Source organism: Plutella xylostella, chromosome 15 (assembly GCF_932276165.1).
Source record: "Plutella xylostella chromosome 15, ilPluXylo3.1, whole genome shotgun sequence".
Lineage (NCBI taxonomy): Eukaryota > Metazoa > Arthropoda > Insecta > Lepidoptera > Plutellidae > Plutella > Plutella xylostella.
In genome coordinates, this window is record NC_063995.1 from 6,227,952 (window position 1) to 6,245,118 (window position 17,167).

The window sequence follows — 17,167 nt, forward strand, 5'->3', positions numbered from 1 at the left end:
CACGTCCATACACTGGTTACAGGGTATCTAGATTATCTACCTATACGGGCCACTGAGAAATAATGTTCTGTGTCGAATAATGAACTAGGTACTAGGTAGGTTAGGTAGGGTTATCCACGAAAAATAATTTGATTCTTCGTCTTCATACAACCTTAGGTATTTGTTGTTCTGGTCATTTTCTAGTATAGGACGGTGATTTTATTTTTGCGCAATATTCCCAATGTCAAAATTTCTTCAGAATTATGAGTTCTGTGAACTTCTTTCGTATATGCACTTTACAATGACGAATTGGCACTTTAAAATATAAATAGTCACACTCTCAGTCACACTGTATGTCAGGTAATACCATAAATACATAGAGTGCGATCGTAATTAACTTTGCTCGGATAGGTCAGGGGTCAGGGGCCGATGCTCAGGTTATCAAGATTAGTCTAAGTATATTTTATTGAACCGAATGAATCCTTTGAAGTAAAATAAGAAAGGATCACAATTAAAACATTATCTAGAAGCCGTGAAAAAGAAGAATTTTTCATTGTCAATCGACACGAAATAAAATTTATCAACAAGCAAAGATCTTCCTTTTATACCCCTAACATTTTGTTAAAAGTACTGAAATTGTTCAATGGAAGGTCTTGAATCCTGTGTTAAGCTCCCACTTGAGATTCGTTTAGATTAGATAGCTCATTGATATTCAATCGACGATGTCACCGAATTCTCAAAGACCCTTGTTCTCAGACCTCTAGACGACGAAAATGCTGATAAAAACGCTGATGATGAGAGATACTGAATAATGTATTGAAAGAAAGACATAGATAAACAAGTGCAATACAGATTTTTCTCAGTAACACTCAACCAACTCAATCAGAGATTGCTGCTTTATAATGCTTGGGAAAATTGTATCCAAATTTTTTTGGAAACAAAAATATGATGATTGTTACTCACCCTCAACTGGATTTAATTTCATCTGAATCATAGTACAAGTAAGTACAATTACTTCAAAATAGCGTAAGTACTAATAAATACTCCAGTCGTTTGAAAGGTATAAATTTATGCATTTCCTGTGAAGCTAAATCTGTAGCAAATCGAACGGACCACAAGCAGCCGTGTTCGCTCGCGAGGATGTGACTGGGGTACCGAGTGTCGTGGGGTCGTAATTTTCTCCAATTTGCTACTCTCAGCTGTTGAAGGTAAAATACAAAGTAGGTAACTTGAGTGAACGGTACTCCATTGAGCTCTGGCTGTGTTGAAAGTATTTTTTAAATAATATTTATTGAACTAGGTCAGTTTATATGGCGTTATATCCCTATATTATGTTATTATAGATCATCTATTATAGGTAGGTTATAGGTAATCTAATAATTAAGTTAATATAAGGTAATTCAATCACACGCGGCATGACTTGACTTCATACATTTTATAAGTCAGCCACTATGGGTGATGTTTATGCCGATTTTGTTAGCTGTATCAACCGATGAGAGGTGGTTAATTTCATACGAATTTATAAAACCTATCTAAAATCGTATGAATCTAAATACCGACTATTGAAGATGGTAGTTATAACTTTGCAAATGTGTATAATTTAAACATAATCATCGCAGAACTAAACACAATCCTAGAACTTTCTTTTTTTTTACGCCATTTCTTCTCCTTAGTGAAATGGTGGTAGAGTAATATTATGACTATGGCTGTTTTTAACAGCAAGCGGATTTCATCACGCACGCGGGATGGCACGCCATTTTCCCGCGTCTCGCGTGTATATTCCGCGCGTTACAATGAATACTCGTATAAACGCGTGCGGAGCAATCCCGCGTACGTGATCAAATCCGCATGCTGTTTTACAAACAGCCTTTGGACAAATACACTCACAAGCAATGAAAAAGTTCCACTCTCAAAATACGGACACCAAACGACCCCTATATTTTCAAACATTTAGATAGATAGATAGATAGATAATTCTTTATTGCACACAAACACAGAAATTACACGAGGAAATACACAACATAGATGGTACAATTGGCGGCCTTATTACTAAGAGTAATTTCTTCCAGACTACCTCGGAGGAGAGAAATTATACAGTATAAAAAAAGGGGAGAGTGCAAAAAAAAATAATTTATAATTATATAATAATTATTAATTTTTTAAAATATATAATAATTAAAATAATTTAATATAATACACTGCCGGGCAATGAAATAGTTCCACTGATAACATACCATATAATAGTCCTTCTGCAATATTGGAGAATATTTAATTGCGCATCAGAATATTCCTATGTAAAAACTTAAATATTGTAATAAAAATTTAAATTAAATGTTTTTAAAAAAATGGGGCATTTGGCAAATATAACAAAATCTGTAATTATGCGTTTATTAGGTGTAAACTTGGTATTTTGATAACTCAGTACTTGGTGTTTCCTCCATGTGCTCACAATACAGCTTCTACGCGATTGGGCATATGCTGAATACCAGATTCTTCAGCATATGCTGAGGAATATTCTCCCATTCTTTGATGAGCGCGTCTTTCAAACCACGAAGTGTAATTGGAGGTGGATCTCGGTCTCTCACAGGTCTGTCAAGCTCGTCCCAAGCATGCTCGCGGCGGCCACTAAATTTTGTAGATTCCTACGTCATGAAGATACTCATTTACAACTTGAGCAGTGTGCGCCCGTGAATTATCGTGCATGAACATGGCATTCTCGCCCATATTGGCCAAAAACGGACCAGCATGTTCATTGAGGACCTCATTGATGTATCTCACAGCAGTTAGGTTCCCGTTCTCGATTGGAACTAACGCTGTTCGACCCTCTGCAGAGATACCCGCCCACACGTGAACGCTGCCTCCGCCGTGTGCCACTTTTTCTTCAAAACATACTTGTGAAAAATGTTCTCCTGGTTGTCGGTATACTCTTTTCCTCCCATCATGATGGTACAGCATAAATTGTGACTCATTTGAGAACATCACTCTGCCCCATTCGTCCTCACCCCATTCTGTATGATCACGGACGTATCGCAATCGGGCAACTTTATGATGCCGTTCCAGTTTTGGGCCAATTGCTGGCCTGTAAACCTTTAACCCTAGAGTGCTCGCGCTATGAGCATTTTGCCGCCCTCAGCAAAGAATGTTTATTATTTTGTGAACTATGCACTCCTCAAGGTCCAGCGCCTATATAGCTGCCCTCTCGGTCTTCTCCTACATGTTACGTGAATTTGGAGAAATTCAGTGCACAGGTTACAGCAGGAAGAGAGAATTGAAGAGAGTGTGTCGCACGCGGCGGCAAAATGCTCACTGCGCGAGCACTCGCGTCAGTAAAATTAAAGTTATTTTTTTTACAATTGTTATGAAATGTTGTTAGTTTTTCAGTGTTTTTTTGTAATAATAATTTAAATATAATGTAGGTATGTATCTATTTCAGTTTACATTCGATTTACGATATAACTTTGTTAATTTACTAACGACTTAATTTTACGAAGAATTTACCTGGAAAAAATAGCTCTGCCCATAACTACGCCACGTATAACTATAAAATCTTACATATGGACAGTACATGGTGTTTTTTATTGGTCCGGTGGTACAAATCTCCCGTTTTGCACCACCAGACCAACATAAAACACCCTAAAGAAGAGAGGGTACATGCCTATAACTATGTCCATATTAGAAAAATAGCAGGTCAAAAAAGGGTGCAATACATGAAGAAAGTTACTGTGCAACGAACACTTTGTGTTCATGTTTCAGGACTGTGTTGCTGAAATAAATGCTGTAGATGACGATAACTTCTAAAGTTTTTAATAATTTTGAGATTTGTTGATTTTGTGTGGCTTAAGACAAATTTATACCTAAAAGATCAGATTTTTTCCCAAAGCATGAACGATAGGTCATATAATGAACAATTATAATATAAAAACTATAAATATTACTTTTCCTAATACCATATGATTCATTTTAATCAAATTATATACATTTATAAGTTTTCGTAATTATTAAGTGTCCAAAAAATACATTTTAATATGGGCGGCAAAATGCCGCCACGCGAGCACTTGCGTCACAAAAAGAGGCGCGACTACTCTAGGGCAAGACGTCTCCTGACTGTCCACTTGCTTATTGGCTCCCTTCGAACTTGTAGAAGTTGTTGTTGAACGGCTACTCTCGTCTGATGTCGATTTCTTAACATGATTTCCGTAATTAATCGATCTTTTCGGACTGTTGTGCACCTTGGGTTGCCAGTACCTGGTCTTCTCAGGTTTATTCCAGTCTCCCTAAACCTTTGGATCACTCGTCGTACAGTAGTATGAGTCACACCCAATATTCTGACCGCATTTCTTTGGCTGGTTCCCACTTCCACCATGATGATGATTCTCGCACAATCCTGGCGTGATACAGGCATGATTTATGGGTACGAGAGCCGTAAGACTTTACCATTTTATAATTCTTTCACAACGACAAAAAAAATAATGAAATAAAAAGAAAAACTCAAAACGAAGCAAATGTTTTCTAAAATTTTCAAACCCGAAAATTTTCCTTCTTATCTTTTTTTATCCATGACTTCGAAAAGAACACTATTAAAAACAGTTTGCATTTAAAAATGTTTGCATAATAAACTATATTTCATTAAACTTTTTAATTCATGAAGCTAGGTTCTCTATCTTAGGAGATATTAAGGTGTTTGTCGGCATTTTGTGGGTGGAACTATTTCATTGCCCGGCAGTGTATGTGAACAAAATATTACTGTTTTTAGTTGGTTATATCCTGATGCTCTATTAAATGTATACTTCAATGTTGCAGAAGGCGTTATTAAGCTAGCCTTTACCTTTTAGGAGTTATTTGGTGCTTTTCTCAGTGGAACCTTTTCATTGCCCGTGAGTGTACTATGTTTCAGCAAAACCAACGCATCTAAGCCACCTAATAACTTCAGCTTAACAATTCACTCTTACCCTTGTAACTCGACTAACCTAAGCGATCCAAATAAGTGCCAATGCTCTAAGCTTAGCCGCGTTAATGAGATCAAATACCTGGGCGTAATTATAGATGACAGGCTAAAATGGGTTCCACATATAAAAGCCGTTGCGAAAAGATTACGAAAACTTATTTTTGTTTTTAAGACACTTCGCTTTGTTGCGTCAATCAAGTTACTCTTGGAGACATATAAGGCTCTCGGTCAGTCCATTATTACAAATTGTATTTGTTCTTGGGGTGGAGCGTGCAAAACTCACTTATTGGAAGTGGAAAGAGCACAAAGAGTAGTCCTGAAGGTCATGTTATTCTTACCATTTAGGCATCCCACTACCAAGGTATATGACATGTGCAAGGTACTCAGTGTGCGTAAACTATTTATATATCAGAGTTTAAGGAGATACCATCGCGTAACTGTACCTTCACTACCGTTGAATACTAAACGAATAGATAACTGCCCCGTACCAAACTACAAGAGTGTCTTTGCTAGACGACACTGTACCTACACCTCACCTCGCATCTATAATAAACTAAATTTAAAATATAAAACCAAGAAATTAAGTAATTATCAAATTAAAACCAAAATAATTGAGTGGCTAAATAAGTTCGACTACGACACTACAGAAGATCTCTTAAAAGTAATAAAATAAATAACAAAAGGCATTATTTGGCTGCAATTCTTTAAAAAGTTAACAAGTTTAAAATCGTTTAAACAGATCGTCACATATCTCACACAAAATACCTACATGGCTCGTATTTTTATTTTAATCAAAATTTATATCTATACCTAATTAAAATATTCAGTGCACTTTTCACTTAGTTAAGTATACCTATTCACTTTTATTCTTACTAACCAAATTAATATATTTTGTTTATCTAGTTATCACTATAAGCAGTTGAATATTTAACTATTGCAATTTTTGCCCTGACTGTACCACATACTGTTTAAGAAACTGTTCCATTTTATTTTACTACTACCTGCCATTCGAATTTCTTATAAATAAGTGATATGTTTATAGATTTTTGATAAGTAACTACATAACGTTAAGTAATTTTATTTTTTTAATGTTTATACCTACTGTAACTCAATGTGAATTATCCACCAAATGGAAGGAACTGGTTCCTGACACACAGGTTACCCTAGTTTAGGAACCAGGGCTACATTAGATTGTACTATTTGTGTTGCAATAAAGAAATGTTTATGTTTATGTTTATGTTTATGTAATTGTAAAATTTTACGACAACATTTAAATAGTAACTGACCAGGCACGACGCAGGCGGGGCACGCGGCGAACAGGATGTTGAGCAGGAAGAAGGGCGCCCAGCACAGCACGAACGTGAAGAACACCAGCCCCAGCACCTTCGTGGCCTTCTGCTCGTTGGCCACCGCGTTGGCGGACAGCGAGCGGTCCTTCTTCTTGGCCAGGAACCTGCGAGGGATGGCAGTGTTACCAGCAATGAAATAAATGATTATATATTTAAAGTTTTATAGTGTACCTATCCCTGCTAAACTATTTGTTCTTGCGTGAGAGTTACATAATTCAAGTTTTTTTTAATGAATAACAGGATACGTCTTTAAGTACCTAGGGCTCAGGAGGTTATGTACAACCTTCGATTGATTACTTATACCCTGGGTATTCCTACAAAGTAGAGTGGCGGGACAGTATCTTCGGCCGAGCACTCGTTCCATTGCTAGCTGTTCATTGGCCGAGGATACTGACTGGCCACTTTACTCGGTAGGTGTAATCAGAGTATTATGGCAAAGTATCTTAATTTGTAAGTATCACTTGTGTTTGTAAGTTTACAGTAGGAGAACATTTTTACAGACGGAAAATTGTATGGAATGTGTCAAATTTGGAAATACGATACGAACATTTTACAGCCACGTATTGAATTGGTATCCTATCTCATATCTATCCATATCGCATCGCTAAATTGTGTATGAAGAATTCTGCGTCACATAACGAGTACATTAGTTATTCTGCTGCAGGCTGCAGTCCGCTACTCCGTACAAAAATCCACAGTCTATGTTTGTTGTTTCTTTATCCTTTTTTCACGCCCAAACTGCGGAGGCGGCGGCAGATACTGATTTCACTCCCAAAGTTTTTATAAAGAAAACAGCAATAACGGTTGACACAGAGTGAGTTTATTAACAGATCAATCAAATTATCTATGGACACTTGGACACATACATAGTACGCATATGTAATAATAGATGGCGTTACACTTTACATTTTGTTATAAATCACAACACCCCCACTTAACAAAATAAAATACAATTTATTTAACATCAAATAAACCAAACATTGATAAATGCTTGTAGTGGTTATTTTTACACAGTCCTTTAGTTAATAGATCTGCAGGCATTTCTGTGGTAGATAAATATAAAATTTGTACAATACCACTAGTAACTTTCTCTCTACAAGAATGATATCTAACTGCTATGTGTTTAGATTTTTTATGGAACACAGGATTAGCAACTAACTTATGGGCAGATTGGTTATCATTAAAAACTTGAATTGGGTACATTTCATTAGTAATTTCAAACAATAAATTACGTAAGAATACAGCTTCATTACAGCAATCTGATATGCCCATATATTCAGCCTCTGTGCTTGACAAAGCTACAGTAGTCTGCTTTTTAGTTTCCCAACATATAGCACAGTTTGACAACCTAAAGAAATATCCTGTATAAGATCTGCGGTCAATAACATTGCTCGCCCAGTCTGCATCTACAAATGCTTGTAACTGACTATTACCACTAGAAGAAAACTTAAGGCAATATGTTTTTGTTTTCTTTAAATATTTAAGAACCCTCTTAGCATATGCCCAGTGTTCATCATTATAACATTTGTTGAACTGACTCAAAAAATTAACAGCGAATACTATATCAGGACGGGTCAGTACAGCTATATACATAAGACAGCCTATCAACTGCTGGTAAGGCAACCTAGCATCACATGTCTCACCTTTTGATAAATTTATCTTAGATTCTATAGGCGTATCAGCTGATTTACATTCAGAAATATTAAATTTATTTAACAATTCTTCAATATAGCTTTCCTGATCTATGGTTATACTTCCCTCTTGTTTATTAACAATTACTCTCATTCCTAAGCAATTTTTGATACAACCTAAATCTTTAAGTTCAAATTTCGATGACAAAGCCTCCTTTAATTCTTCAGTTTCCTTTTCACAATTAGAAAAAACAAAGAAGTCATCGACATACAGGGCAATAATGATTTTTACATCTTTGTTGACTTTAGTAAATAAACATGGCTCTAAATCCGATTTTTTATAACCCAATGATTGTAGCAATTCATCAACACGTTGATGGGTGGATTTCAACAAGTCCTAAAAAATCTTCATTTCCGTGGACTTTTTTATCTTTAGGTTTTTTATATTGAAAAAGCGCTTTTATTAAAGTGTTTGTTAATGTTAGTGTTCTTACTTAATGGTAAGCAGATAAGTCAAAAACTTAACGAGATACAGATGATCAAAAATTTCGTGCCACGGCGATGACACATGCGTTCACGGCAATGAAATAAGCGTGCACGGCAATGAAAAAAACATCCACGGCAATGAAACTAACGTCCACGGCAATGAAAGAACTGTGCTATGCATATGAAAGAATCAATCCACTGCATTAAAAAAAACTGTGAGGGAAACGCAAACTTAGACAGATTATGTATGGTAGAAATATTTGGATAGATATTGGAACGAAAGAAAGAACGACAGTATAATATAATAAAAAATGAAGTATAGAATTCTTTAAGTAGTATTATGGGGTTCGTATTGCGACTTATAATAATTTAAGGTTTACACCAATTCTATGTGACACTACAATTCTACGGTGACAAAGTAATCTGAAGAAATATGGCACCAACTTCAAAAAATAATAGTTCCTGCTTAGGTATATTTGTACTGTCACATAGAATTGTTGTAAACCTTAAATTATTTCTTACATTTTAATTGTTTTTTGGAGTCGTTTTTTTTTATTTCACATTAATATCGTTCACAACATATAATTAACCTTACCTATTATAACATCTATATTTTCATAAAGTTTAATTATACATGTTGCCAGTGATGACCTACGGTGCCGAAACGTGGTCTTTAGGCCTCTTAAATAGGTTCGGCGTCACCCAGCGAGATATGGAAAGGGCTAAGCTCGGCGTATCTCTACGTGATCGAATCAGAAATGAAGAGATCCGTAGAAGAACCAAAGTAACCGACATGGCTTGTAAAGTTCATAAAATATATTACGAGTATGATATGACATGATCTGTGCTGAATTACAAATCACCGAACAAACCACCGAAAGCACCAAAACCTAAAGATAGGTGCAGTTAGGTGCACATGTTCGTCAACAGCGAAGTGGGGCGCAGCATGTGCACTTAACCGCTCCTCCTCGCTTTCCTCGTCATTGCACCTATCTTAAGGTTTTGGTGGTAGGGGTTTTGATGGTGTTGTGTAATTTTACACAGATAACGTGATATTTTAATGTAATGAGAGTATATTTTAATTTATATATTAATATGAAATGTATTTTATCATCATCAGCCTATAATCATCCACTGCTGAACATAGGTCTCTCCCAAGGAGCGCCACAACACTCGGTCCTCGGCCTTCCTAATCCAGCTACTACCGGGTACCTGCGTAAGCTTGCACATTTTGAAAGCTATGTCGGTAACCTTAGTCCTGTGACGGATAACCTCTTTTCTGATACGATCCATTAGAGAAACCCCAAGCGTAGCTCTCTCCATAGCACGCTGAGTGACTTTAAATCAGTGGACCAGTCCCACTGTAAGTGTCTACATCTCTACACCATACGTCATCAATGGCAGGGTGCACTGGTTGAAGACCTTTGTCTTCAGGCTCTGAGGAATGGCCGAGGAGCATAATTATATGTGACGATGATTCCCGAATGCAGCCCAACCCAGTTAGATGCGCCTTTCAGCCTCCTTGTCGAAATTGCTTCTGCCTAGCCGAATAGTCTGCTTGAGATAGACATATAGTTATCTCACCAACGATCACCGGCTCCCGTTTGATGTGAACATTCTACATGACTTTCGTCTTGCCCAAGTTCATACCGAGGTCTACACGTTGGCAAGCAGCATTTAGGCCACTTAGCATCCAGCTGAGTTCCTGCGGAGATGTATATTCTATGTAGGGTTTCGTTTTTCCCGACCTTTTTCTGTTCCCGGGAAACGGGAATTTTTTTCAAGATTTCCCGGGAATTCCCGGGAAACGGGAATTTATTTTAAATGCTAGTTTTTGCTATTTTCGGGTATTAAAGCACTAACAATTAAATCATATAACATATACTTTTATAACTCTTACTTTTATTAATCGTATAGGTAGAAAAAAGCAACAGTCAGATAAATTAACAACCAAAATTATAATGATTTGTTTTACATGCAAAATCATTTGTTTTTCTTAATTGTAAATTAAACTAAAGGTATTATGATTAACAGTTTAAAAATAATATTATTCAAAATTAATTACACTTGTGGCAATGTTTTAGAAAAATTAATTTGTTCAGCGATTTATCGCTCAACCTACTTCTTATTTTAGTTTTTTCTCTGCGTTAGTAATTTTATAAAAATAAACGCGGACACAAAACCGGGACATTAAAAAAATATAATTATAAACAAACAAAAACTTTTGTTTGTTTGTAATTATATTTTTTTATTTGTAACTTTTTAGTTGTTTCTATTTTATGAAATTTTACGTCAGTAGTTGGGTTTTAGTTCATTAACATTTTTTATTTCAATAATTTTGGTGTTGTTATTTAAATACCTACAATATTATGCATATTTTGTAATGTGCAAATCAAGCCCATTCATTTGATACTCCTCACGGCATAGTTGCAAAAATATTTTTTTTTCGATTATCACGTTATGTTCTCTAGAGGGCGCTATGTACATTTTAATGTAACGTCATCGCGCCATCAATACGCTTCTAACGATACCCCATACATCAAAATCTATCAAGCCGTTTAGGCTACAGGAGGGAACAAAGAAACAGACAAACATACATACAATCGAAAAACATTAACCTCCTCCTTCGGCATTCGGGTAAAAAATATGACAGACATCACACTACCGTTAGCTTTTACATACTCTTTGGTCACATAATAATATGTAAAAGCCGATATTTTTTTTGGTTTTAGGTAGGAGAAACAGATAAATAAAGATGAAAATATAGCATAGAATCGATGAAAAATAATACCCGGGAATTCCCGGGAATGATATATTTTTTCCCGGTTTCGGGAATGACATATTTCCCGGGAATTCCCGGGAACGGGAATTCCCGGGAACACGGGAACGAAACCCTAATTCTATGCTATTCTATTATCTGCTGCGGGTGTAAGTACCTGCACCTGGCTCTCTCGAATAGAACCTTTGTGCATATACCCAAGGTCTAAACTGCCTTTTTAATCTTGGACCATTTCCGACCACGCTGGTCGGTGGGTTCACATAAAATATCTAGATGTGCTAAATCTAGATATGCAGATTTCCTCACGATGTTTTCCTTCACCGTAAGAGCGAAGGTATACATTTTACTTAAATTCAAAGAACTCATTGGTACATGTCAGCGCCGGGTTTTGCACCCGCATCTCCGGCATGAGAAGCGGGAGCTTGAGCTAAAACAGATCTTATTTATACATAACGATAATTGTTATACTTATTTTGTGATTGTTATTAATGATAAATTATACATTTGGTTTTTATACATCGCCATACGCGCCCGTTTTATCGAACTGCAAAAAGAGGTAATTTGACAAGTCCTGAAGGAATTTCAGTCATCGGTATTACCTGTATTACAAAAGATGGTAAATATATTTTTATTTGCCTAATCATATATACCATGGCGATGAAAACATATGTCACGGAAATGAATAACCTGGCCACGGAAATGAATAACCTGGCCACGGAAATGAATAACCTGGCCACGGAAATTAATATCAAGGCCACGGCAATGAATACACATTATTTTACAAGACATGGCGATGAAATTTTTTTCATTGCCGTGACTTTTTTTTCATTGCCATAGCAAATTTTGGCCACGGAAACCACGGAAATGAAAGCATGGCGATGAAAATCAAGCCATTAAATATAAATAACAAAAAAAGTATTAACTATTCGAAGAAACAAACACTTTATAAGATGACTATTTTCGAAATGCTTTCTTTTGAATGCTTACTCAAGAAGACAAACTAAATTTTATAGAAGTTATATCTATCCACGGCGATGAAAGAAAATATGTCCAGTGACCAAAAACAAATATAACTTTCACTATAGCGCGAAAACGTGGGCACCTGTGTACCTCTTTCCACGTCGAGTAGTTAAGCGACACTTGTAAAAAACGATTAGCGCACCGAGGAGGGGACCCAAGTTCATAGATAAAACAATATCCTTGATCATGTTTAGGTCACGGCGATGAAATGTAGTTCTGGGACACATGAATTTTCACTTACCGTTCGTTATATTCTTTATTTATTTTAATAAATATATTTCGTAACAATACTTTAACTATTAATGTATCAAATGAAACTAAGTTTAAATCTAAACACTCAATATTTTTTCATCAATGAAGAATAATACAAAACGAGATGACCTGGGGACAAACACGGCAATGAAAGATTTGGGGGTTTAATATTTTTTTGTAAAATATCCATTAATCCTATTGATTAAATATTTAGTACTTCATATAGATGACTATTCCACATAACCGGAAAAAAATATTATAAAATTAGAACTTTGTTTTTTAGTACCGATTTCATTGATGCCACGCAAATTTCGGCCGCGGGAAATTCACCCTGATACCATGCTCTTGATGATTGTTTCAAGCCATAAATAGCGCGCTTCAATAGCAAAACTTTGCTCTCATCATCATCAGTATTGCACTGCAGTCCGACAGGTTTCATCATATAAACATTTTCATCCAGAAAACCATTTAAAAATGCTGTTTTTACATCTAGATGACAGATATCTAAGTTAAGCTGAACAGCTAAGGCGAATAACAATCTTAAGGTTGAGTGTCTTAGAACAGGTGCAAAAGTTTGGTCATAATCAATGCCTGGTCTTTGCATGTACCCCTTAGCTACCAATCGTGCTCTGTATATAACTTTGTTATTATTATCAAATTTCTTTTTAAAAACCCATTTACACTGCACAATGGTACCGCTAGGAGGAACACTGACCAGCTCCCAAGCATCATTGTCCTTAAATGATTTAAGTTCACTTTGCATGGCTAGTTTCCATTGTTCACACTCAGGGCCATTCATTGCCTCATGAAGAGATAATTCATTAGCACTTAATTCACTTGATACACACACATTACTGAAACCATACCGATCAGGACGTTTACGCAAACGTTTAGAAGGCAAATCTGAAGTATCTGCAGTCCCTGCAGCGGATTCAGCACCATCGAAGCACTCTGCTGCCGTCCCAGGGAGAGCCCCCATCTCAGGCTCGGCCCTTAAGACTGCTGAAGAATCCTGAAAGTCCTCTTCCTCCGAGTTTAAACTTTCTTCTCCCATGCTTGGCTTTTCTTCCTTCTCATCCTGACTCTCTAGTTTTCTTGTGTCTATCGTTTCCCCCACTTCTTGGGTATCTTTTTGTTCTTCCTTCACTGTCGTGTTTGTTGAACTTTCACTTATATCAATGTATGATGAATATTGGCATAAAAATAGGGAAATACACTCGCGAGCAATAAAAAAGTTGCAGTGTGAGAAGATTATTAACTCGACATGAATAGTGGCTAATTTTTAAGTGAGTGTTAAATTTATTCTATGTTTTAAAGCCAAGGGATTTTTATTGGAAAACCATCATTCATTATGCCTTCCTAAGCTACATGTTAGTTGGAGATATTCCAAGTTTTTAACATGATGTCTACTAAAGGCCTAAACTTTAGTACAAGGGTACTTAAAATTTCAATTGACTGTGGTTTCACAAAAGCACTAACCGTCTAAGGTCTAGGGTACGTGTACATGTTGTGTGTGGGTCTTCTACAAATGAACAAACTTGTTGAAGTTATACTATTCAAACAATAAATCAATATTGGTAAAGTTTCAACATTTAATCAATGGTTTGTTTCGATATTGTATAAGTACATAATCAAATATATACTTTTATTCATGCAGCTGTTTTAAAGAATAAATCTGCGAAGATATTTTTAAATACACCTACGCACTTATTGGATAGGTATTTGTTCTCAGATCAGTGTTAGGATATCCCTGAAAATATGGGGACTAATTACTAAATAAGGTATTGCATCACCACTAGCTGAAATGATGCCAGAAGTACAGCCGAAGAAAGGCGGAAGTGGCGGACATTAGTGGAGACCCTCTGCACCTTTGGGGTGCCAATGGTGCCATACGACTACAATAACAACATAGCACCATAACTCAGTCTTCATCGCAAGGGAGGAAATTAGAACAGGGCGTGATTTTATATGTGCTTACAACCTACCTACTATGTACATTGTATATAAATGTTCCCCTGTAAAGTTCCTCGTGTTAGTTTTGATTAAAGCCAGTGTGTAGTTGTGTACGTAGCGGAGTGACCGCTGCCAGTTGAAAGGAACATTCCTCCACTGACCAACATGAAATTCTCTATGTTCCGTCCGTTACGTTACGGTTAAGGGTCGGCAAGGGGTGAATCGAGGGTTGGCATTGTCATAGAATTAGAAGAGTCTAGCTAGGTGCTGAATGATTCGAATTTAAGTAAATGCTTATGGATAACTGTAAATAAAATTCAGAATATCACGAAAAACCACTCCCTTATTGTAACAACTGTGTCGTAATTATTAAGAATTTTCATATGATTTTTATCATATTATAAAGTTAAAGGCTTGGACTAGGCGCTAAATACCTTGTTTTTTAATAAACACTCACTTATTTTGTGTAAATTAATCCCAAACTTGAGCAATTTTTTTCCCTCAAATCTTCATACAAATATCTATGGCGGCTTTCTGTGTTATAAAATCATAAACACAAGTGACGTTTGACTCAGTTGGCCGCTGGCCTCCAAAGAAGGGTCACGTCGGTTTAGGCAGCACTGACAGCTCGCGATCTTATCGTGTACAGATACAAAATCACTGCACATTGGTTGTCATTGCACTTTTTCAACATTTATGACACCAACATAATTTGATTTGAAATTGAGGAAGCATAATTCTTCCAGTATATTCAATACATTAAATTAAATTAGATAGTGTGCAATATTCTCGTGATATAACAGTCTCGTAAAGGTCTGATGAGGAGCAGGAATATAGCGAATGGATCTAAGTGATGACAATACGCACGAACATTAGGTTAGGTAGGGATCAAAAATACAGTCTCTTGGTGCTGGTTGAGGTATGGTCTCGTGAGGATCTGATGAGGGCAGTAACACGGTGGTGGCTCAATTTTATTTCAACGATGTTAATAGCTAAAAGCATCGAGTTTGGGCTATTAAGTATGTTTTTCAGAGAGATAGAAAGAGATTTTATTTTTCTCTGGATGTGTTAGGTTTACTGGGTTTACTAAGTTCATTCTGTTAATGGCATCAAGTTGTTATGTGTTCATAAGTAATAATTATTTATTAACAAAATGCTGTTGGTTCTCCACGAAAGTGTAAAAATAAAATAAATAAAAATAAATTCGTAACGTAAAATTGTCAATGACGGAATTTCTTCTATAGACAGTAGCCACAAAGAACAAACGATAGATGGCGTGATTAAAGATACATTTATTCGACACATAGACAGCAACAACAAAAAAAATACAGATTTTAAGAAAAGAAACACATACTTATACAAAACAACAAAGAAAAAAAAGGATACACATCAAAATAACTGGAAAAAATATAAGCCCCAATTTACTTGTGTGGGACAGGGAGTACTATAATATTTTTTTGGGGTACTCCCCATCTATGCGAAATATCAGCTTGATATCTTTACCCGTTTCTGAGAAAAAGGGCGGTGACAGACAGTCAGTCAGACAGACGGACAACAAAGAGATCCTATAACGGTTGCTTTTTTTCTTTTGACGTTCGTAACCCTAAAATTAAGTAAAAATATTATGCTGCTACCAAAAAATGTACTTACAGGTATTGAAAATGCGGTATATATAGTACTAAACAAATTATAAACAAACAAAAAACCCAGGGGACCAGCAGAGGGTTCACCATTTAGCTGAATGTTACTTAGAAAACGGCCTTGAGTGGCGGTCAAGTTGGTCCCCGCCTGCGATACTTTCCATTAACATTGGGACTTGTTTTCATGTTTTTAGCGTACAGTCGGGTTTTTCGTTTGTTTATAATTGTATTTTTTTATTTGTAACTTTTTAGTGGTTTTTATTTTATGAAATTTTACGTCAGTAAATCATGATAATTTTTTATTTCAATCATTTTGGTGTTGTTATTTAAATACCTTCAATATGCATATTTTTGTAATGTGAAAATCAAACCCTTTCATTTGATACCTTACACGGCAAAGTTGAATTATTATTTTTTCGATCATCACGTTATGTCCTCTAGAGGGCGCTTTGTACATTTTAATGGAACGTCACATAGCCTATAACCATCGCGCCATCAATACGCTTCTAACAATACCTCATACAACAAAATCTATCAAGCCGTCTAGGCTACAGGAGGGAACAAAGAAACAGACAAACATACATACATACAATCAAAAAACATTACCCTCCTCCTTCGGCAATCGGGTAAAAAGGAGTAAGACAGGGGGTCATTCTGAACTTTTGCTCTACGAGTTTTGGAAATTAACAAAAAAAAACCTTTTTCATAGAAACTTTGTTGGACATGTGACTTTTTACCATGGAAAACGAATATTTTTTTCGCGAATTTGCATATCTCGTAGAACAAAAGTTGTTCCTGTCAAAAATGACCCCTTGAGTCATCCCCTTTTGGCTTAGTATAGCCCTTTTGCGACACTATGTATTTACTTTGCTTTGTCGTCGGGGTTCAGTTGGCTGGAGGATGACCGAAACTTATTATCTACACTTTAATACTTGTAGTTACCTTTCTACAAGTAAATACCACATTTGTTTGAGAAAGCTAATCGGGTTCCGAGTGTAGAGTAAAGTGGCACCCCTATTAATTTCTACTCTTTCCTGGTGCCTACCAGTGTAAGTAAGAATTATACTTACTTACCCTAAAATCACCCAAAATGTACTTGAACTTAATTGTCAATAAAGTTGGCGAGTAAAAGT

General features: G+C 36.1%; 1 protein-coding gene across 1 annotated transcript in view; it reads right to left on the reverse strand.

Moving 5' to 3' along the window:
- Nucleotides 1-17,167, reverse strand: part of LOC105390453 (5-hydroxytryptamine receptor 2B) — a 96,178-nt gene that overhangs the window by 7,087 nt on the left and 71,924 nt on the right. Inside the window, exon 8 of the mRNA XM_038108373.2 lies at nt 6,211-6,377. Coding sequence (XP_037964301.2) covers nt 6,211-6,377 — 167 coding nt within the window. The remainder of the gene's footprint in view (nt 1-6,210; nt 6,378-17,167) is intronic.